This window comes from Lepisma saccharinum, chromosome 6, assembly GCF_977018435.1.
Source record: "Lepisma saccharinum chromosome 6, izLepSacc3.1, whole genome shotgun sequence".
In the NCBI taxonomy this organism is placed as follows: domain Eukaryota; kingdom Metazoa; phylum Arthropoda; class Insecta; order Zygentoma; family Lepismatidae; genus Lepisma; species Lepisma saccharinum.
Genome location: NC_139234.1, coordinates 35,371,701 through 35,396,183, shown reverse-complemented (window position 1 = coordinate 35,396,183; position 24,483 = coordinate 35,371,701). Strand labels below are relative to the sequence as shown.

The 24,483-nt window shown below is 36.8% G+C and overlaps 1 protein-coding gene across 1 annotated transcript in view; it reads left to right on the top strand.

The window, feature by feature from the left end:
- Nucleotides 1–24,483, top strand: part of LOC145988686 (glutamate receptor ionotropic, kainate 2-like) — a 202,025-nt gene that overhangs the window by 160,131 nt on the left and 17,411 nt on the right. Inside the window, exons 8-13 of the mRNA XM_083123764.1 lie at nucleotides 6,149–6,301; nucleotides 8,689–8,904; nucleotides 9,427–9,633; nucleotides 16,494–16,578; nucleotides 17,787–17,925; nucleotides 18,939–19,076. Coding sequence (XP_082979890.1) covers nucleotides 6,149–6,301; nucleotides 8,689–8,904; nucleotides 9,427–9,633; nucleotides 16,494–16,578; nucleotides 17,787–17,925; nucleotides 18,939–19,076 — 938 coding nt within the window. The remainder of the gene's footprint in view (nucleotides 1–6,148; nucleotides 6,302–8,688; nucleotides 8,905–9,426; nucleotides 9,634–16,493; nucleotides 16,579–17,786; nucleotides 17,926–18,938; nucleotides 19,077–24,483) is intronic.

The following is a 24,483-nucleotide window of genomic DNA, read 5'->3' as shown; positions in this document are numbered from 1 at the left end:
GTTTCAAGCTCGGTAAAAGTGCCACAGAGACGTTCACAATGCTTCGGGAAGCCTTCGGTAATGAAGCAATGAGCCGATCACAGTGTTGTGACTGGTACACTCGGTTCAAAACTGGGAGAACTTCGACAGACGAAGATCCTCGAAGTGGGCGACCATCCACGCCAACAGACAATGTTCACATCAACCTTTTTTCGATTGGCAAGGAATAGTTCATTACGAATACGTCCTACGAGGACAAACAGTCAACAAGGAATTTTATGTGGAGGTTATGAAGAGGTTAAGATGCGCAGTGATGTGTAAAAGGCCTGAGCTTTGGCGGAACCAAACCTGGACGCTACACCACGACAACGTGCAGGTTCACACCGCTCTACTTGAGACTGAATTTTTGGTTAAAAACAGGACGACGGTGATTCCTCAGCCTCCATTTGGCTCCGGCAGACTTTTTCCTCTTTCCAAAATTGAAATCGACATTGAAAGGTCGTCGGTTTGACACAATTGATGACATCAAACAAAAATGTACGAGGGACCTAAAGAGCATTCCGGAAGAAACGTTCCAGGAGGCGTTTCAAAGCTGGAAGAAACGGTGTGAGGCCAGCCAAGGACAGTACGTTGAAGGGGACAAACATGAAGAAGATGTACATGTTCAGGTAAAGTTGCTATTCCAACAATCCAGTCCAACACACCTTGTATAAAGAATATTATTTAAAAAAGTGTAAATATCTAATATGTATGATCATGAGAAAATAAGTAATAATAAAATCCTTCACTTATTGACATAGGAGGATAACTAAAACAGAATGGAAAAAGATGTTTGTGATGCTTTAAAAGAAATGGTTTTTGATTGGTTGCTAAATAAAAGTTGTTTCTCACACTCAGCTTAATAGAGAATAGACCAGTCGCAGCTTGGACTAATAATATTAACATTACAAAAGGAATTTTACCATTCAACCCAATACAAGTACCTTTACTGAATACAGCAATCATCTGGGATAGGGTGAATTTCATTCGGGCACCTCACCTCACCAAGAATCAATACTAACCTACACTTTCACTGATTTATATAAACAATGTATAGTATTGTGAACATGAGAGCAGAGGCAGCACCGGGGAGCATGAAGGGGTGCTTGCACACCCCCTAATTTTCTTCCGCACCCCCTTCAGCACCCCCTATGCAAAACCTGTGTTGAAAACATTAACTCTCACAGTGATGCACCCGAATGTTAGGTATTATAGTGAGACCACTGTTATTGTATGCAACAGCCAAGCATTGAAAGAGAAGCGGCATATATTTTCCTGTCCTGGCAGTCTCTATAAAGATCAAAGGCTGCTGTTTTTTCTTTCGTCAGTATTGTTGTTCAGAATTGTTTCTTCTTTTAAGTGGCCTGTTTGTGTTTTTTAATATTTACTTACAGCTCGGTGAGTTCTTTTTTTTTGGCATTGTTGTGAAATGGTTTTATTGTACGCCTACTTGTTGTTCCTATTTTCTGCAAGTCGCACTGGAACAAATATTTCAGATGCCTTCAAGATATCATCACGTTGTGTCGGGAAATTATTTAACTCGAGTTGTATCGTGACTGGTAGATTACCTGTTAGTACGTTCTGTATGTTCCACGTAACATGTTTAGTAAAGTACCATTTCAGACTTTGTCGAGGAGCCCAAAGTTCGCGAAGATATGTTACAGTTGGTTGATGGGGATAGTGCGGCAGAAGGGGATTTTTAACAATGACGAAGTTGGCGTGCACTTCGCATTTTGTCTTGACGCGGCAGTATCTGGGGCAGACGGAAGATAGCCAGTGGTGCAACCACAGGGGGCAGGGGGGCGTTACCCTCCTAACCTTGGTAGAAAATCAATTCTATGGAGGGGGGCAAGGGGGTTAACATCGCAGTAAAAAAAAAGTAAGGCTAGGAGAATCTAAGAATAGCTGGACAAAATTATACTCAGATGGATTCTTTATTTTTCTTCCAGATGGCCAAGGACACATGCAGAGAAGAAATTGCCACCTTCGATTTCAAATTTTATGCAAATAAAAATAAGTTTCGTAAATTCGTAAAAGTTTAGAGCCGTAGGTAGGGGGCGGCGAACAATCTAAACTAAAATGTAATAAAAGAGATTGGTCTTAAATGCATGAACAATTGTTTGGAGTATGCGCATTTGAGATATTTATATCATTTTTGCTGTTGGTTTGTTATGAGGTGGATGAATTGATTATGTAATGAATTTAAATAATATGTTATATATATGTATTAAATAAACTTTGAATACATACACAATTTAGTGTTAACATGTTGCATATGTATTTTCTTTTTTTACGTTGCTCCATGTTACATATGTGTAAAACATTTGTTGTACATGAAAGATAAACACATGTCATATGTACAAAAAGAATATTCGTCATGCATTTTATGTCTTTCAAAAATACAGTTTGTGTGCTTGTTTTCAATTATTACCTAATGTGAAATTGAACGTGTTGAAAAAATATTTCAAATCGTTTGTCCAACACAAATGCCTTAGCACAGACTTCTCCCCTTTTTGCGTGATTTACGAGGATAATAACGTCTTTGATACTACTACTACTATTACTAATACTCCCACTAATAATAATAATAATAATAATAATAATAATAATGTTGTTGTTATTATTATTGTTATTATTGTTATTGCTATTGTTGTTGTTATTATTATTATTATTATTATTATTATTATTATTGGCACATTTATCCTGGTACTTGCCCTCCTCCCCCTAGACAAAAATTTGTGGTTGCGCCTCTGCTAAAACATGAATGCATATTTCATGCTATCTTTATTTATAACATCGCACCCCCTAAATTTTATTCTGCACCCCCCTCAGCACCCCCAGATGATTAATCCTGGCACCGCCACTGCATGAGAGAGTTAAGATTATTGAGATTAGAGTATTGTTTTACAGAAATAGGGGTCCAGGAAACTATTGCATGTTGATATCATAATTCCTACCATTGCCACAGTAAACTGAGCAGTCGGATATGAGGAGTAAAGTGAATACACAAAGCAAACAGAAACCCATTATCAACGGAACTCAGGTTCAATCTTTGGAGGCATATTGCACAGTTGTTCGGATCCAGTTTTGATTAACCTATCTGATGTTAAAGTGGACTTAAATCAAACTTTAAAAAAATTCTCGGTTAAACTTGGTGATAAGACACAATATTTGAGTCTTCAAAAATATTAGACACAATAATATATCCGAAAACCTAGCAGATAGGAGGGGAGGGGGGGGGGGCAATCAGCCATATGGATCTGTACCTGGAATGGTCTTATTCTTTCGTGATTTATTACGAGGGGTGTGTAGAAAGTTCTAAGAATTGGTCAGACATGGCGTTGCAATCGGAACAAAAGCATGTGCATTAGAAGGCCACATCTGTTCTGAACGTGCAGGGAAAATTTCATCGCTACTCTTCCTATAGTCTGGTTTCCAGGTGAAGGAGCAAAAGTATGAGGGATGATCTGAAAAAAAGGTTACAAAGCATATAACTTTTGTTTTATTCACTGTAATGTAACGAAAATTTATGTGTAAATGAATAACATGTTTGTCTTGTTGCGGGTTTGAGGACTTCAAATTCTGACAATGTATACCCGAGAAGCGGAAATTTAAATTGGTGACTCGTCTAGAAAATTGGTCAAGAGTAGAAGTGAGGGCAGTGCTGCGGTTTCTGTGGGCCAAAAACACTACACCTGCTGACATTCATAGGCAGATTGTGGAGGTGTATGGGGAGGGGGCAATTTCAAGGCAACATGTAGCGAAGTGGTGTCGTGCCTTCAAAGAACGACGGACACAGTGATAGACCCAGTACCTCAACCACTGACGTGAACTGTGCTCTTGTGGATGAGTATATTCGTGAGGACAGAAGAAGAACATTACGCTCAATATCAGCTGAGCTGGGACTACCATTTGGTTGGCTGGCCACCATTATCTGACATGTGATGATGTAAAAAGAGCTGCCTCACGGTGGCTATGAGAACTTTACTCGGATTTCTGTGCAACCGGTATGGAAAACCTCATCTACCGTTGCGACAAGTGCTTGAACAAAAAAGGTGGTTACATCGAGGACTAGTGTTGAGTGTCCTCCATCATCAGGTGTGTTGATCTTCCAGCTATGTCTAACACATACGCCATAATAGGCTTTGTAACCTTTTTTTTCGATCATCCCTCGTACAAGTGACATGACAACATTGAACAAAAGGAAGTTTGTGTGGTCATCAAATTTCTGGTGAAGAAGGGATTAAATGCTACAGCCTTCAAAGCCAAATTGGACACAGTGTTGGGAGACTCTGCCCCATCATTTGCCACTGTTAGCAAGTGGACGATGATGTTCAAGCTTGGACAGGACAGCATTGAAAATGACCCCTGCAGTGGATGTCTGCCAACTGCCATCACACCAGAAACAATCGATAAAGTCCATTATATGGTGCTGGCTGACCGAAGGTTGAAAGTGTGGGAGATTGCTCATGAAGTGGGCATCTCAGTGGACCGAGTACACCACATTCTCACTGAAGAGTGGGGCATGAGGAAGCTTTTGGCGAAATGGGTGCCACGCCTGCTCACACTGGAGCAAAGACACGTTCGTGCAGTGACTTCCACTGAATGTTTGGTGCTTTTCCAGAGGAATCCTCAAGAGTTTCTGCGGCGTTACATCACTATGGACGAAACTTGGGTTCATCACTACATGCCTGAAACAAAAGAGCAGTCCAAGCAGTGGAAGCATGCAGATTCCTATCGCCAAAGAAGGCAAAGGCAGTTGCATTGGCAGTCAAGGTGATGGCATCAGTTTTTTGAGATGCGAAAGGACTCATCTTGATAGACTTCCTGGAAAAAGGCAAGACCATCACCGGAGACCACTATAGCTACCTCCGGGACCAATTGAAGGTGGCAATCCAAGAGAAGAGGCCTCACATGAATAAAAATAAAGTGCTCTTACACCAGGACAACGTGCCTGTGCATTCAGCCATGGTCACAGGCTGGAAGCTTGACGAACTTCACTTCCAAGTGCTACCCCACCCCCTGTACTCTCCTAATTTTGACCCCAGTGACTTCCACCTGTTCCCAAACCTGAAGAAATTCTTGGATGGTAAGAAATTTCAGTCCAATGAAGATGTCATCTCCACAGTGACAGGCTATTTTGCAGACCTAGACGAATCCACATATTCTGCTGGTGTCAAGACATTGGAAGGCTGTTGGCAGAAGTGCATTAACCTTCGAGGAGATTATGTTGAAAAAGAAAACCTCAATCACACTTGATATTGTGTTTCTTTCTATCAGATTCTTAGAACTTTCCAAACAGCCCTCATATATACTATTGAGGAGAAATCGTGGGAGCTAAAGTGAGGTGCAGAGAATACAAGTTATGTCCAAGCACTCTCTTGCACTCCCCTGGCACTGCCTATGGTTTATTGACTGATTGTTTTACATTATGGCTGGCCACATCAGCACATAAGCTATTTTTGCCCATCACACAATATAGGGATTTTAACAAGAACAAAACAAAACTGAGGACAGGGCCTTAACAAGAAAATAATATAGGTTTGTTAAAAACTTCCTAAATCAATTGCTAAAACTAACACTGTCATAGACTACTAACAACTAAAACTTTACTGTCTGTAAGAATAAGTCTCCACACCATAAAGGCTGAGACTGTAAATGGGCAATCAGAGCACATAAAGACAAACACAGGACAATACGATCCTACAGTGGATTATCCCAGCTTTGGATACAGGTGCCAAAGCCTCGTTTGCCTGCAAGAAGCAGTTACCACAGTTTAGTAGGAGAAGTGAAGTGGACTTTTGGGTGCATTCTCAGAAGGTCACACCTTACACCCTGGCATTGTCTGTGCAATGAACAAATTATAATTCTTGATCATAACAAGATTGAAAAAGGATATGCTTAATTATGTAATAGTGGAATAATTATTAGTAGTGCTTAGAAGTGGAATTTCATCAACCTCTAGATATAGACAACTTAATTCAGATTGAGTAATAATTTTCTTCAGATGACCTTACTTTGTCAGCACCTACAATCAATGTAAATTAAATTTTGGAATAATTTATTACTTGACATTTTAAATAAAACTATTTTTTTCTGATTCTCTACTTCAAGTTATTTTCCATTCCAGTCCCAGGCAGCCATGGTTTTTGATGCAGTTCATCTCTTTGCTCATGCGCTTCATCAGCTTCATGATGGGCATGATGTGGACATCAAGGGTTTAGACTGTGAATCAGAGATAACTTGGCCACATGGAAATAGTCTTATTAATTATATTAGAGTGGTATGTATGCATACTTATACAAATTAATCATAATTGTTTCATGTTGTATGTCAACTGACTAGTTAATTAGAGAAAGATATTAGTGTGATGTCATGCTGCAAAATTGAGTCCAAATAAACTTCTTGCATGGCTTTACCCTATGAGAAAGTATTGGGTTTTTGATTGTGTGGGGTAACTTTAAGAATTCTGACAGCAGTTATTAAACAAAATTCTGGTATGTATCATACATCCATGTAAAGATTGGATTTCAGAAAATATGTCTATATATTACACATACCTTACAGAGGAGAATGTAAAGAATGAATGGAGTAGGATATCGAATGAAGCAAATGCTCCTAGCTAGGGTTACCAGATCGCTGTAAGGGAAATGTAGGACATGCTGCCCAAAATGTAGGACACAAAACATTCTCAATAAATAATACATATTTCTATAGAACACGTTAGAAAGTAATTGAAAAATAACACTTTTGAGTTTTAAAAAATGAATTCTTAATGAATGTTTAAATTTAAAATTTCAAAACTTGCAATGATACTAATCAATGCACCTCTTACTGCATGATTTGAAGTGGTACTTCTTAGAGGAGACAATTTTATAAAAAATTCAGGTTTATTCAAACTATATTTATGTTAGAGTGGACAGTCAAACTCTTTGAAATTACAGGGACCAGTATCAAACATTTTATAGACTTTATGAAAAAAATAATTTCTCTCGTGAGTCTGTTGTGCTGATGGTAATGAAATTACTCTCTCAACATTTGAATTATGACCTGTAATGTCAAACAAATATTCAGCAATTACCGTAATTTAAAATTGTTCCAGAAGTTTCATCTTGGGTAGTTTCTCGTTCAATAACAGGGTGTCTACCAAAATAACACATCCAGAATTCTTGACTTTTTCTGGACTTTTGTAAACCTTTTTTCCGGTTTTCTTAACGTTTATTTATTCGACCCCTCTTAGGTAAAGTTGGAAATTAGTAAATAAGAAAATAAATATTTATTTAATGAAAAACCCTACCAAAGAGCCAGTTAAACTGAAGCTGAATTTAAGAAGAGAATTAGATCTGCTTTCTCGTATTAATGCATCCTGAACTGTGTTTGGCAGACAAGCGAGGCTTTGGCGTCTGGACGCACAGCCAGTATAATCTTATGTGGGGCTTGTGTCGGTTGTCCCTATATGTTTGTGACTGTCCCTTCATCCATCTTATCTTAGCACCATTCATCCTCATCTTCGCGATTAGCCAAAGGGACAGAAAAAAGTGAAGTAAATAAACTAAATCAACCAGTCAGTCATTTTGATAGAAAAAATACTTGACCCCAAGAATAATTTATTGCCTTTTCATTGACTTCTTGTCGATTTCTTTACTTTTTCTTGACTTCCATGACTTTCTTGACTGGCAGACACCCTGAATAACTTTGTTCTCTATACCCCCTGCTTTACAATCAAATTATATTGAATATTGAATAAGAATGGGCAACACCTTGTTCCATCAGTATAAACCCTAAGGCAAGAAATTCTGCTCAGGCATTGAACAGTGACGTTATCAGAAAGTGGTCCCAAAAGTTTGTTCATTAATTGCTTCCCTTTTCCAATTTGTTTAATAGCTGGACAAACGCTTTTTTTTTCTTTTTGGCCAATGACTGAATCAAAATAAATTTTACTATTGAGTTTGGAAGTGCAGTCCATATACTTGTAACTTGCATGATTTTTTTCTGTTACATATTTTCCTAATTAATATTATGTGATGCTCAAAATGTAGAACATTTATAATATTTTTCAAATTCCTCCTGGATGCCGGATATAAAGCTAAAATGTAGGACATGTCCGGGAAAAACCGGATGTCTGGTAACCCTACTCCTAGCAGCATCTGATCTGGAACCACAGCCAATAGGTGGTGCTGCTTCAGTCATGTGAGGCTGCTGGACTCCCATCATCCAATGTGGCAGTTCCTTTACAGAATACATTCAGAGCTAGAATAGCTCGATTTCCTTACTCCAGTTACTCTTTATCTTATGCTCTGTAAGGTATGTGTAATATATCGACGTATTCTTCAAAATCTCATCTTTACATGGATATCACAATTTTGTTTCATAACTTCTGACACAATCCTTAAAGCTAAAATGGAAATTCTATGCTATAGTATGGGACAAAACCATGTGACAACATTGTATTTTGCTCAGTTGTATACTGTTGACATCACCACTAATATGGTCCACTGACTATGCTTCTCACTGCTCAGAATTTGTTCGGCTATTGAAGTCTTCTCTGCAGCCTATTGGTAACGGTGCTGAACCCATATACTTTAGTAAAATTTGCGATATCTTTCTAATATGACACTGTTATTGTTTGATATTTTACGTTCATAACATGTTGATATTTCATAATTTCAGAATGAATTAACTGGTCTAACAGGTGTTGTAAAATTTGACAATCAGGGATTCAGAACAAACTTTGTACTAGACATAACAGAACTAACTATGGATGGATTAGTGAAAGTGGGCACTTGGAGCCCAAGTAAAGGTGTAAACATGACTAGGCTATATAAACCACCTCCTGCAAGGGAAGCTAGTATGTTCAACAGGACATTTATAGTATCTATAGCTGAGGTAAATATTTGTTTATTCAAATACATCAGTTTTTATCTTTTATTCAGAACATTTTCAACTGTTCCATGGATATCAGTGTATATTTTGTATCAGTTGGTATGTTAGAGCTCAAGGAAGCAATATACATTAATGAGAATTTTAATTTTACTAGAACAATGAATTGATCTTATCCGATGACAGATTGCTCACTTATACCATATACTTACTGATTGAATGAAAAATTAAATTTTTAATTAATTTTGTTAACATTTTCTATATATTTTTAAGAAATATATAAAAAAAATTCCAGTACATAGATTCATTGTCAGTTTGTCATAAGTACTGATGACAGTATATGTAGAGGACAGCTCTAACTGTTTCACTGTTTCATATTTGATTTCAACCAAATTAGTTAAATGCATGGAAAAATACCATGGATAGTGCAAAGTGCTTCTTGCTGTTTATCTCATGAAAACATATTACTTATTCATTGTAACTGCCTTCAGCACAGACTGTTTTCATTGTAGATACTTTCTTTTGCAGAGTGCCCCATATATCATGTTGAAGGAAGCAAGTGGTCAGCTGACAGGGAACGATCGCTTTGAGGGCTATGCAATCGAACTTATTGAAGGACTTTCTAAAGTGCTTGGTTTCAATTACACTTTTAAACCTGTAGAAGATGGGGCATATGGGTCGTTCAACAATGACACAAAAGAATGGAATGGCATGATCAGAGAACTTCAAGATGGGGTACGTACGATAATATAAAAAAAAACTGGTTAATTATGAATAGCGTATTCATAACCAATAGCATATTCTGAAAATTTGACCTGGTTTCAGGGTTCACCATTATAAAACCCAGTGGGTTTTTTCATTAACTTTGGTATTTCAATGATTTCTGAAATGAAGGAATGTCATAGAGGTGTATACTAATGAAGATTGCATTTTAGATTCTTAGAATGCAATCACGACTGTAATTATAACTCGAGATTAATTTTGCTATCTAAAATGCACAACACTTGTAATACTGAAATGAAGTAGAATGAAATATCAGAGGTCAGTACACCAATACAAACGTTTAATAACATACGCCTATATTAAGCTCTAGATTTTGCAGGTACTTTAGACAAAAGATTCCAAAATGTATGTTGAACAGCAACGTATTTATGTTTGCTTAATATTGAATACAGTTGTTACTGCAGTTTGTATACCAAATAGCATAGAATTACATGATTACTATATTATTATAATAACACAACTATTACGTTCTATGTAATAGTGGGTAGGTTGAGCGGCAATTACAAATGTGAATCATTACATGTATTCACATTTTATAAAAGCTTCACAAAACCCAATTAAACCTGAAAAAAAAACAAATAAACCCACCTGGGCCCAGGGATTATTAAAATAATCTATCATGAACTTTGCTGTAAGTATTGCTACGTGTTGAAGTAATGAACTCGTATGTGTGTTTTCATTACGAGATGAACGTGGAGTTTTCTTAAGTTGTCTTTTGTGTGAAATAAGGCGGAACAAACTGTGAAGCGATTTTGATTTGTGCTATTGTTCTCCACCTTGACTGCTTAGGTTGGAACAGAGTTGGTTGTTGTATTAAGTAACTGTGAAACAACCAAACAAATGATCCAAAAGAAGAAAAGTGATACCGTGACTTGAGTATAAACGATCTGATTACTTACGAGTTTTTGACTGTGGACCTATTGGAACATTATATTTCAAATGATCATTACGTCGTTTTGATTTTGGTCTCCTAGCATGCCTGTTTAAGTGCTGGATTACTTGCTCGTCCGCAGTGTTCAAAGTACCTTATTCACTACGTCTAGCGATGTGGAAACGACTGTGGAACTTATGCATGGACAACTTCGGCTTGGTTCTATGAAGAAAGCGGAAGACCAACGAGAATAGGAGCTGAGAGAGATTTGAGTATTCGTCGAGTCAACAACGGTAACCAAAATGGAAGAGGTTACGAGTATTGAAGAGGAAATTACACCCCTCCAATTTGATGGTGGTTTTCAATTCAGGTCCCGTCATGCCAAGGAATGCCTGAGTGATTATCACAGAAGATGAAGTAGTATGGGTTGCGAATTAGGACTTCATTTGTCCCAATATTACCAGCACATCACGAAAATTAAGGTACGTACAGTGAGTGACAATTAATCTTGTTCTTGGAACATACAGTGCAAGTGAAGTATATATAAGTACGTAAGCGAAACCAACGTAAGATTGCCATTGGAAGAGAACTGTACTTTCTGTACGTGCATTATCTTTCGACAGTCGCAGCAATTGTAAAGTCAGAACATACAGTTTTGTTTGTTGTGAATTTTGTTTCTTGCGAAGAAAAGTCTCCCCTCCCTTGCAGACACAAATGCTATAATATTTTAAATAAAAAGAGTGTCATTAATGTACAGGGTGTGTAAGAACGTCAGTTGCCATAAAAGTAACATTTAATGTAATTTAAGCATTGGGGTATAAAAAGTGTGCTTAATTCACGTCGTAAGCTTTAATCATCATATTGAATGGGCATTGTATGCTCAAGTTGAAAGGGTGACATTGTTGGTTAATAGTTGTTAAAACATGTGGAATTAATAACCCACTCTTGGAAGTCATGTACTTTGTTGATGTTAAAAGTTGAGTTACGTATGTGTGACAGGTCGTTCACCATTGTTCTATATTATTAATGTATGGTTATGCATCAGTAGCCACCTACTTCGTTGAGCTAGGCTATTGAAATAAAAGAAAGACAACAAAACAAAATAAATTGTACAATTTGTTAACCTTCATAAACATAGCGAGTAAGTAATCGTTAAATTCTTGGTTAATCACAATGGCGCAAAGAGGGTGGATGGTTGCTTGGGCAAATATCGCAAATGATTCAAGCAACGGGTTACTGAGAAATTAACGACAGGTGATAACATTGAATGTGGATGAAACGCACGTTTGGCAAGGATACACTTGAAACTCATTTGTCGAGACAAACCTTGTTATTTCTTAGTTTTGAAGTATTACTTCGTGTAACAAGTTGAGTTAAGACTAGATAAACCATAGATACGTCATTAATTCTGATACACTTACTATTCATTTTTCCGCGTACGTTTTTTTCAGCGATCGATTTCGCCACTCGTCTGGTGGTTTCGTCAGGTGTGAACTGTCTTGCTGCGGCTGGCATGGTTCCTTCTTCTTCCGCTTGCGCTTGTGGCGGCTCTAGTTGATGAAGTCCTTTCACTTTTTGTCATTCTTGTGCGGGTGTAGAGTTTCCTTGTGTTGCCGCGCCTTGGGGTTTTGGTGCTGCTCAAGGCGGTTCCAGATCTTGTTGTCTGCTTTCGCGGAGCGGTGTTTGTTTGCATGCGTAGGTGGGCTTTTTTGCGAAAGTTTGGAGTCTGTGTTTGGATTCTTGTCGCAGGGAAGGAGCAGGTTGGGTGGGTGCTTGTTGGAGGGGAGGAGAAGGTTGGGTGGGAGTGCATATTCCTGATGGTGGGAATCCAGGTTTTATTGAGGGTCCCGGTATTAGTGTTGAGGTCGGCGAGCACGGTCACTATTGTGTAGGTTTGTTTTGAAAACCTTTCTAGTGCGGATTTTGCTTGCATGATTATTTCTGAAGAGCCTATGCTATGGTTTTCATATATGAGGTGGCAAGACAGGCCTGTTCTTCTCCTTCCAAGTCTGTGGTCAGCATCATGCTCCTTGAGCCTTTCATCAAGCAGGCGCTTAGTCATCCCTACATACTTGTCTCCACAAGTGCAGGTGACCATGTAGATGCCACTTCTTGCATTGGGGTCGGTGTAGTAATGTTTGAAATGGAAGGGAAATGGATCAGCCTCCCCCGACACCCTGACCTAATAAAAAAATCCAAAAAGTCCTTTCCCGACACAATTTCAAGATAGCAGACCAGCCTCCTCATTCCATAGCCTTCCACCTAACCCATTCAAACGTTACTACACCGACCCGAATGCAAGAAGTGGCATCTACATGGTCACCTGTGCTTGTGGAGGCAAGTATGTAGGGTTGACTAAGTGCCGGCTTGATGAAAGGCTCAAGGAGCATGATACTGACCACAGACTTGGAAGGAGAAAACAGGCCTTTCTTGCCACCTCATATATGAAAACCATAGCATAGGCTCTTCAGAAATAATCATGCAAGCAAAATCCGCACTAGAAAGGTTTTCAAAAAAAACCTACGCAATAGTGACCGTGCTCGCTGACCTCAACACTAATACCGGGGCCCTCAATAAAACCTGTATTCCCGCCATCAGGAATATCCACTCCCACCCAACCTGCTCCTCCCCTGCAACAAGCACCCACCCAACCTGCTCCCCCCCTGCGACAAGAAAAAAAAACATTCGCAAAAAAGCCCACCTATGCACGCAAACAAATACCGCTCCACGAAAGCAGACAATAAGATCTGGAACCGCCTTGTGCAGTGCCAAACCGCGAGGTGCGGCAACATAAGGAAACTCTACACCCACACGAGAATGACAAAAAGTGAAAGGACTTCATCAACTAGCGCCGCCACAAGCGCAAGCGGAAGAAGAAGGAACCATGCCAGCTGCAGCAAGACAATTCGTGCCTGACGAAGCCACCAGACAAGTGGCAAAATCGATCGCTGAAAAAAACTTTCGCGGAAAAATGAATAGTAATTGTATCAGAGTTAATTACCTATCTCCGCATAACCGCCAAACTGATATCTTTAGATACAACATAGATACGTCTTTATTTGATGGTTCTCTTAAATGAGACTGCGGCGGTACGCAAAAGTGTGTCACAATCTTCAACAACACAAGAGACTTTCGTAATTGGTTGGGATATGGGGCATAATTCTTTCTATTCACGCCCTCCTAGGCACCTTCCACTTTCTTTATTTTTATTGCCCAGCTTTCACATTACAATATTTGTTAGAAATAAAGCACCAATACAGGCATGCAAGTAAAACGAAAAAAAGTGACAACTTCAAATTTTGCAGCAATTTCTATATATATGAAAAGTTGGTTTACCAGTGGTAAACCAGATAATATGGGAGAATATGCCACTAATAGCTACTAAATATTCAAAATTTAATCAGAATAGAATAGATTTCACATATGTGAAATCTTTAAAAAGCTATGCATGTTCATGTAAAACTAATAATAACAAGGCAGTTACAGGATTAGTTGCAGAAATCCAAATTTTTATTTTCTTGCATGCTAATAATATAAATATTTCACACTAAGGTTTTATAGCTAAGACACTCTTAACATGTCTCCATTTTTTATTCATATTGTTTTCTATTCTATTCTATTTATACAATTTGTTTGTCTGTATGCGGTTTAAAATATATTTGAACTTGTAATTTGGAATTATTGAATATAGGGAAGAAAGTGAATATATGTGTGTAAGTTCAGTACAGGATGTTTCAAAATGATCTGAACGATAAAAACATGTTCCATGAGCAATACAAAATAATCACCGATCAAATGTCCCGTGAAATACATTCGAACACATCCTTAAGTTCTTTTTGGAATGCTCCCAGTAGTTCTAAATTCCATCGCCAGGTGCCACACTGACCAATTGTAAAATGGCTGCCAGTGGTGCGGAGAAAGCATTTTGCGAGAGTAGGTCGGCCATGAGCATGCAACGTCAGTTTCATACATGATTTAATTAGATCCACCACCAAAGAACTCCTATTAGATGCACAGCTTTAGCGCAGTGGTGCAAATTATTCATGAGAAAACACTGAAACATGGTAAAATGCAGGTGCATTGCCTCATAATGTTCACACAAGCACGCAAACACCCATGGAATATATTTAAAGTTACATATACATTAAAGGTGCACACATATTTATTTGCAAAAATACTTTGTTTGATGTTTGAGTATATACACACAATGTACTTTCACGTTTGATAACTTTTTCTAGATAGTTGGTAACATTGGCTCTCTCGTTCATCAGATGCGTTGAACACAATGGCTGTGCGTTTTGCATAAATCTGACAACTATGGAGCTGTTGGCCACTATACCTCGAAGATGTTCACTTCGCAGTGCGAACTGCAATGCTTTTTTTACATTAGACACCAGAGTGTAGCACATACAAAGGTCCTCTGTCCTTCTTACCTCCATGGGTCTCCCTTTTATGCTATGTACTTACCAACTCTGGCGAGAAGTTGCTAAACCTGGAAGATTTCAAATTCCAGCTGGTGCTGAAATTCACAGAATATAGGCGAGTGACTTTTTTGGAAAATTTAGGTGTTCTTTAGAAACTAGTCTGTTTGAGTTACATAGTATCTTACAGGTTTTTATGTGATTTGCACATGTACGTCTGAAGAGCCATTCAGACCTGTGCTAATTTTTTGAATGCATATTACACTTAGGCATCTGCACTGTAACATACTTTTTCATACAAGGAAAGTAACTCTCTCAAACTTATATTGCAAAGGAAAAGGTTGACCAAACTTGCATCAATTCAAGATGCATTTTCCTAGTAACGGTGAAATATACACTCTACCTAGAATAGTAATGGCACTATCACCTAATTAACCATTACTGAACAGTTATCAACTGATATTAATTGATCATTTTTATTATATTCTACATTAACCGAATATTCTTATTATGAAGAAAATATAAATTTCAGAAAATTAGAGTGCATATGTATAAATTTTCTTTTTGAAGTTGAAATAAACTATGCATTAAATTTATCTCAATTGAAATATAACTAACTAGTTTTTTAATATGCATATAAATGCACATGTATTAAATTTGATAATTAAATCTGGATTTAATATCAAAATCTTATTGCGAACACCCGAATATGAACTGCACACGACACCACTGGTGAAACGTGCCTGGATGGAGTTAGATTACCATATTGACGTGTGCAGAGTAAGAAAGGGTGCTCACATTGAGCATTTGTGAGTTAACTTCGCGATAACCATTGGCACTTGAACTTGGACAGTTAGTTATATTACATGTGTGTGAAGTTGAATCTTATTTTGACAATTTATGAATAAAATATAACTGTTTGAAATCATTTACATAATTTTGAAACACTGTGTATTTTCACCAGTTTTAATTTAGTACCATATTTCACTGCATAATCGATGCAGACTTTATGCAATTGTTTTAAAAAAAGAAAAAAAGAAATTGTGCTATTACTATTAGTTACTGTCTTTGGTGCAAGATAAGGATGCACAGAATACTCGTGAATATATGTTAAAATTGAATAATCCAAAATGATGCACATAAATTCTTTCTGACAGTTTAGTGAACATTTTTTCGGTCTGAAAAAAGTTAACACATTAATTGTTATTGATTTATGTATTGTAGCCAAAATAGTACACTTGGGTAAATTTTCTACGGTGTTGTCAATTGTGGACTTACAAAATTTAAACTTCTGTGCCCGAAGATTCTGCACTACTATCATTGGTTTTGTTATATGATGCATCGATTACACGATGAAATTTTTAGACTGAAAACCAGGGTGCAACAATTATATGATGAAATACGGTACTTAATATGAATTATACAATATTTCCTTTTTCAGTTTACTTAAAATAAATTTACTGTCTAAAGGGCAATTTTTTAAAATTAATATTCCCATTCTCTGTTTTCTCATTTATCAGAAAGCACACTTAGCAATCACTGATCTCACCATTAATTCTGAACGAGAGAGTGCTGTTGATTTCACAATGCCTTTTATGAACCTAGGTAAGAAATCATTTGACTTTTCTGTTTGCTTTTGTCACTTGTCTTTAATCTGTGAAAGTACTTATTAATCAAACAGGTGTTTTTGAAAAATACTGTTATTTCAAAAATATTTATTTTTGCCCCTGTTCTATCAGTAATATGTCTGCTTTTAGTGGAAAGGAAAAGAATAACGGATGCTAGGCCAGTTTTATGAAAACACTTACTGATATAATTTATGTAGTATTTCAATAAATTTCAAAATATCTGTGATAACCAATCTAAGGATGAAATATTATACTACATGAATTTTGATTGTTCCATATTGACTGATTGGATTGTAGCAAGAAAATGTCTTGTAATGTTTACAGTTGAACCTCCATTATAACTTCCTGGGTGTTTATTTTCCTGCATTGCACATTCAATTTTCATGATTTCATTGCAGTAAAATGTTATGAAATTTTCCCAGACTTTACATGTTAATTTTTCTTGTCTTGATCCCTGAAAAAAAGCACAATAGAGATTACACTGTATGGCATCTCGAGTGACTACACAATGGTAAGTTGGATCATGTAATTTTCATAAAATTGATGAAGTGATCATTAAGCGATACTTTATCATGGCTTTGTTTGCAAAACTCCAAAATTATTTCTAGAATACACAGGGCATTCGGAAAATCATTGTGCACTTATAAAAGATGAAACTGATTTCCGAGTGTGTGTGTATACAAGCCTGGACCTGTTTAATTTTACTCAATACTATCTGCAAATGTGTTTCTTGTAAAACATGAGGATTCTCTGATGATCACAATCATATGTTTAGGGTGTTTAAATAAGCAGAGAGGTGGAACCAGGTCTTATCTGTAAAGAGGGTTACATCAACAATGGCAACAGTTTTCATTTGAGTGAAACAGCACTTTAACACTTCAACCACTGTAAAATGTCACACAATAGCACTACAAGTCAACACCAACTTTCATACTGGTCATTAAGCTCAACTTCTGCAATGCATCAAGCAAACTGTCTATGGGATCGGATGCAACACTTAATGGAGTTTGGATGATACATATTGACTTCGTAATTACACACAAAATTGTAGCCAGAGTGCACAGGGATGTTCCAAACACCCCATATATTAAATTATTCTGATATATTAAGAATTGGAATAGAGTATTAATATTTGAGTTTCAAATTGCTTTCAAACTAAAGTTGTTGTTGTTTTTTTTTCTTCAGGCATAAGTATTTTATACAGAAAGCCAACGAAGCAGCCTCCAAGCCTTTTATCTTTCATGTCTCCATTTTCTATTGAGGTCTGGATTTATATAATGGCGGCATACATGGGTGTGTCAGTGCTGTTGTTTCTTTTGGCCAGGTAAGAATAATGACATTATATTAATCTCTCATGATTGAATATTTTATATATATATATATATATATATATATATATATATATATATATATATATATATATGTATGTATATGTGTGTGTGTGTGTGTGTGTGTGTGTGTGTGTGTGTGTGTGTGTGTGTGTGTGTACACACACACACACACATATATATACATATATATATATAAAAGGAAGGAGGGCCAAAAGGGCTAAGTAAAAATCAAAGAAGGTAAAAGGAAACACTCACCGGGCAGTAGAAAATTTTGAATTTTTCTACTGTCCGGTGAGTGTTTCCTTTTATCTTCTTTGATACATATATATATGTTGGGTGGATGCACACAAGTTTCATGGAGAAAACTTAAGTTTAAAGTCTGGCATTGACAAATTATAAGTCAACCAGTGAATATGGGTGACATGGCAACACTGTTTTCCCACTCTTACCAGTGGAAGGGATGGAAACAGCTACACTCGCCACTAGGTACACTCTTATTTACATGTCAGTCACCATCTCTGTGCAGCTGGATGGCAGGGTTGTCAACTACAAGGCAGCACAAACCAAAATTTGATTAAGTTTTGGCTGCACCATCTATATAATTTCTTTGTACTACACTTTATTTTCATTGAGCTTTCAAAGTCATCCATTTTACTGGCATATATATATATATATATATATATATATAAATAGTGTCTGCCAGTATATATATATATATATAAATAGTGTCTGCCAGTATATATACAAAATTTGAAGTTGTTGGACTTTTGATTCCGTTTTACTTGCATTTCTGCATTGGTGTTTTATTTCCATTATATCGAATTAATAGTATACAATAAATAAGAATTGTTCCTGTAAACCAGGTCAAATTTTCAGAATATGCCACTGTTATAATGTATGGATATGAATTGATTTCAGTTAATCATAAATTAACTATTTGTGATTAAAATTAAAGACTTGATAGAAATTCTACCTTGTAAAGACAATTTTATAATTTTATTTTCAGATGCAGTCCTGATGAATGGAATAATCCTTATCCATGTATTGAAGAACCTGAAGAATTGGAAAATCAATTTACTTTTAAGAACAGTTTATGGTTCACTATTGGTGCATTGATGCAGCAAGGTTCTGATATTGCACCAACGTAAGTTAACACAATTACATCCACTTTAAAAATTATATAATACTGCACAGGCACGTAGCCAGGGGGAAGGCTAAGGGTGTCTGAAGCTCCCTCCCCCAAATAATCATACAAATATATAATTTAAGTAATGTATAGTGTTAATGGTAATTAAATTTCACTTCTTTAGCAGGATAGTAAGCATCTTGTATAATAAGTTGTAATATTCTGAGAAATTCATCTTCATGGGTTCTACCCCCTCCACTTTTTCACTTTTAGATGTAGACTGTGCTAAGGGATGAGCCTCCAAATAAAATTCTAGCTACGGGCTTGATACTGCACATTAAAAACTTTAAAAAAAATGGATTTTGCTTTCTATTGCTCTTTTAAAGAATGTGATACAATAGACTTTATCAGTCTAAAATGTATTGATGTATCAATAGAGAATAGGTAGATGCTGACTTCCCCAAATTCCTTTATGCATTGAGTTCATTTTAGCCAGAGGCGCAACCACGAATTTTTGTCTGGGGGGGGACAAGTACCAGGATAAATGTACCAATAATAATAATAATGCTAATAATAATAATTATTATTTTAATAATCATAAAGCTAATAATAATAGTGTTATTATTATAACATTATTATTATTATTGTTATTATTGATTTGCTTTATTTTACTTCGCTTCTTGTGCCACTTTTGGCTAATTTACGAAGATAGGGATGAGTGATGATATGGTGAAATTAATGAATGAACACTCGCAAACATGCATGCCCAAGCTGGGATTCGAATCCAGGACTAACATTATTATTATTATTATTATTAGTAGTAGTAGTAGTAGTAGTAGTAGTAGTATCAAAGACGTTATTACCCTTGTAAATTATGCAAAAAGGGGTAGAAGTTGGTGCTAAAGCATTTGTGTTTGAACAAACGATTTGAATTATTTTTTCAACACTTTCAATTTCACATTAATAATGGAACACAAGCACATAAACTATTTTTGAAAGACAGAAAGTGCTTGATAAATACATTCCAAATATAATTTTTCTTTCATGCACGATATGTTTCACATATATGCAACATGGAGCGACGTGGACACTAAATTGTGTATGTATTCAAGGTTTCTTTAATACATATTATATACAACATATATTATTTAAATACATTACACAACCTATTCATCCATCTCACACAGCCCCGTAGCTAGAGGGGGGGCAACTGCCCCCCTGTGAAAAATACAGAACACATTCCTACCTGGAATTCTCACTAATCTTTACAATTATATCATGTGTTACTCTAGCAACATAACAAAAACACTTATTGATTTTGTGATTTATTAGGGTGTATGGGATTCCGTATAATGTCGTATCAGGATTGGGGGGGGGGGGGGGGAAATTCCCTTCCAGATTCAGACTTCGGGAAATGATTTCGCAATTTTCAGTATCTAGAACAGTTGTGACATTTTGAGTAGTCTTGTATTAAAGGTGCCTAATGTGTTCGGATGTTTTTCTTGGATGTGTTGCTATGAACTTGGAACTGCTTAAAGTTTTTTTTTCCCAAGTCTACCTTTTGGCAAGTGATTTATGTGGTAGAGAGAGGGAGTGGATATTTGATTTTTGTTACTTAGCGTTGCTTTTCTGCCACTTCTAGCTAATTGCGACAATGAGTGATGACATGAAATTGATGAAGAGACACTCATAAACAGTGCCGCAACCACAGGGGGCAGAGGGCATTGTCTCCCCCCCCCCCCCCGACCTTGGACAGAAGTCAATTCTAGGGGAAGCAAACATAGAAGTAAAAAAACAAGACTAGGAGAATCTAAGAACAGCAAAACAATTGGATACTCATAATGGTATTAGTTTTTACGTGTTCCTTGCATTTTCTTCCAGACGGCTAAGGGCACAGAGGGGCAATTACCCCCCTCGATTTCTAATTTAATACAAATATAAATGCATTTCGTAAAATTTTCTTGCTCGCTTCGCTCGCAATCTCTGCTATTCTTACAATCCAAGTTCAGAGCCATAGCTATGGGGCTGTGGGAGTCGGTCCTGGGAGCCAAACGATCTATATGAAAAAAAAATTTTAAAGAGAATGCCATGTTGCCCCTTTAAAATTATTTGCGCCCTATTAAAACAATTTCTTTCTATGAAACTTAATATGAAATATTAAGGATGACACTGTAATCCAATAAGTCATTGGTCAATCAAGGGATTCCTATTAGTTTGCCAGGTGTCAAACACATGTATTTCAACTAAAATATAATACAATTCACACAATATTTTGCAAAATGATTAACGTAACCAGTAGGCAAACATTGTCTGTAGTGATGCAAGAGCCTCCCCTTTGAAGGAAATAGAGTCCGTGGTGGACTAAGGGACCCATGTTTTAATGTTTTAGCAAGTACAAAAAATGTATTACAAATTTTTACACAATTCATCAAAGTGTAGATAATGTGGTAACCATTATTATTTAATTTATTTGATTCTTCTTGCATAACACAACACAAGGGTGGTGGTGGATTCTCGTTAGTTTCCTTTGTGCGTAAAAATCTTGCATACTGGAAACTAGAGGGAATCATTATGAAGCTCCCTTAATCAGCTCTGCAGAGAGGCTGAAAGCTGTTGGTACATATTAATCGGCTCTTAACATTATTGACCTGTAAATATCAAGTAGATACAGTCCCGATTAGCCTATTTATGTTAAACGTTATATTCTTTGGCAATCTGGAAAGGTCATTATCAGTGTTCGAAAAATTTTCTTCAAAGCTCTAGCAATTGTGCATACTACAGTATGTTTCAAAAGTCGCACAATCCAAACTCTGAAAATTTATATCATCAAAATCGTAAGATATTTACACAGCGTTATCTGCACTAAACTAATTTTGTAGGCTATCACTGGGTTCATAAATTTATGTTAGCCTTTAACTAAATAAAAGCAATTACATTATTATAAAGAAATATTGTTAATTTGCTGCAAACATCTGAGAACTGATTTTTAACAAAAAATAGCAACTCTTAAACAATTTGTGGGATCATATGTTGGTGTTTGACTGGTTTTGAAACAGTTGCTTTGTGAGGTACAGCAGAAGCAGGGCATTTTTTTTGGAAAACCTCTTGCACATGAGTGTAAGAATGAGTAGTAAAATACTCTTCAGCAATGCACACGGCAGTCTAGGATTCAATTTCGACACAAAATCATTGATTTACGATTTTTCACGGAAATGTATAGCCAATACTTAGACACATGTTGCATGCGACTGTTGGCAATATTTTGACCTGCTAGTGTTGCCACATATGGAGATATGTCCCAAAAATGGCACTTTTCACTTACTCATAAAATTGCTAGTAAAAAATTCATCAAATGTTGCACATGACCAATACGCAAATGACAGACTGACATGGCATGATGGCATCAGTCATCAAATGTCTAATATGACCCTTCGATAATTTCTTACATATTTTTCTCACTCAGAAGTTCATTTCTGGAAAAATTTGAATGTTGCTTTCCGTCAGTTATTAATTTATATAATTTTCTGTATGGTGTGAACTGATAATTTTAAGCATTGAAAAATATATCAATGGATGAGGCTTTATAATGCAGAAAACCCGGTGTAAATATCTCTTACGGTTTTCATGATATACATTTCCAAAGTTTGGATTGTGCAATTTTTGAAACACTCTGTATAAGAAGCTGAGCATCACGGTATTCAAAACATCGCTAAACTATTTGAGAAAGCAGGAAATGGGGGACAAAGGGTAAGAAATTGTTACTGACTCTGTGGAATGTTCACAACATTGATAAAAAAAAATTGCTAACTTACGATGTATTGCAATTTGAACTTAGAATAATCAAAATTTCGTACATATTACAGCAAAAGATCACAATCGCCAGGCTGAAATTTTTAGTCACCATGGCGACCTGCCGGCTGAGATTTTTCGAGCCCTGACTCATTATCGAAATATTGCTATTTGATGTTGCTCCAAGTTTTTTTTCTTCTTCGTTGTTTGTTCAAAATATCATCCCTTTTCTATTACTTATCTCTTTTTGGGGAGGGAGCAAGTGGCTCTGTGTACCCTGCTCTATCTGCCAATGCGACACAATATATTAAAAATTCGCCCCCTCTGGGATTGACTTCGCCCCCCCCCCTACAAAGAATTCCTGGCTACGGGCCTGATCTCACAACATACAACAGCAAAAATTACATAAATTGTCAGCCGGCCCCCGTTGCAGAGTGGTTAGCACATCACGCTATGACTCCAAGGGTCCCGGGTTCGGATCCTGGCCTGAGCATGGATGTTTGTTTGTGAGTGTCCATTAATCAATTTCATCACTCATCCCCATCTTTGCAAATTAGCCAAACGTGGCACAAGACGCGAATTATAATAAAGTAAATCAATCAATCAATACATAAATTGTCTTAAATGTGCATGCCCCCTTTCCTCGAAACAATTGTTCATGCATTTAAAACAAAATCAATTAAGACAAGTCTTATTTCTCTGTCTGGTAATTTACAGTGCATTACAGAGAATAAAGAAAAACTGCGAGTGAAGTGAACAAGAAAATTTTACGATCCAATTTTTTTTGCAGGCTGAAATCAATATTGATTTAATAGGGTGCAAATAATTTCACGGGATGCCAATGCATTCTCTCTTTTACAACTTTGTGCCTCCCCGATGGTGTAGTGGTAACATCATGGCCGTGTGATCAAGGGGTCACAGATTCGATACCCGGTGGAGGCACAGTGGTTCGGATCCCAATTTAAACTGTAGGTCCAGTCCCAATTAGCCTTTCTGTGCGTAAAGTGGACTTACAACCACAAATCAATCAATTTTACAACTTATTTTAATTTAGATCATTCGGCGCCCAGGGTCGACTCTTGCTGCTACCTAGCTACGGTTCTGAACTTGATAAGACTAAGAAAAGTAGGCATTTTGAGCGAAGCAAGCAAGAAAATTTTATGAAAAGTATTTTTATTTGCATAAAATTTGAAGTTGTGGACGGTAATTGCCCCCTGCAGGTACACTAGACCGTTGATGTTTGCCCCCCCTTGCCCCCCTAGAACACATTTTGGTTCAAGGTTGGCGGGGGGCAAAGCCCCCCCCCCCCCGTGGTTGCACCACTGATTTTAGCACCCTTTTCACCTTCACATAATGTATATACAGTACAGTACTGAATTCATATATAAAAACCACGTGTCTAGTCAGAGCTCTCATATGTAAGTGTAGCAATGATTAATTACTCAGTCTACTCATGTGCATAAGTCACCTAAAATAATATAAATCTGGATATGAAAGCACATAAATGTACTAAATTACATATGTAAAAGAGGAAAAAATGTTTTCATAAACAGGTACTCTACTAGTATGGTGTACATGATGAGAATCTACACAAATAGCAAATACAAAATAAATTATAACAACCCTGGGGGGTAAA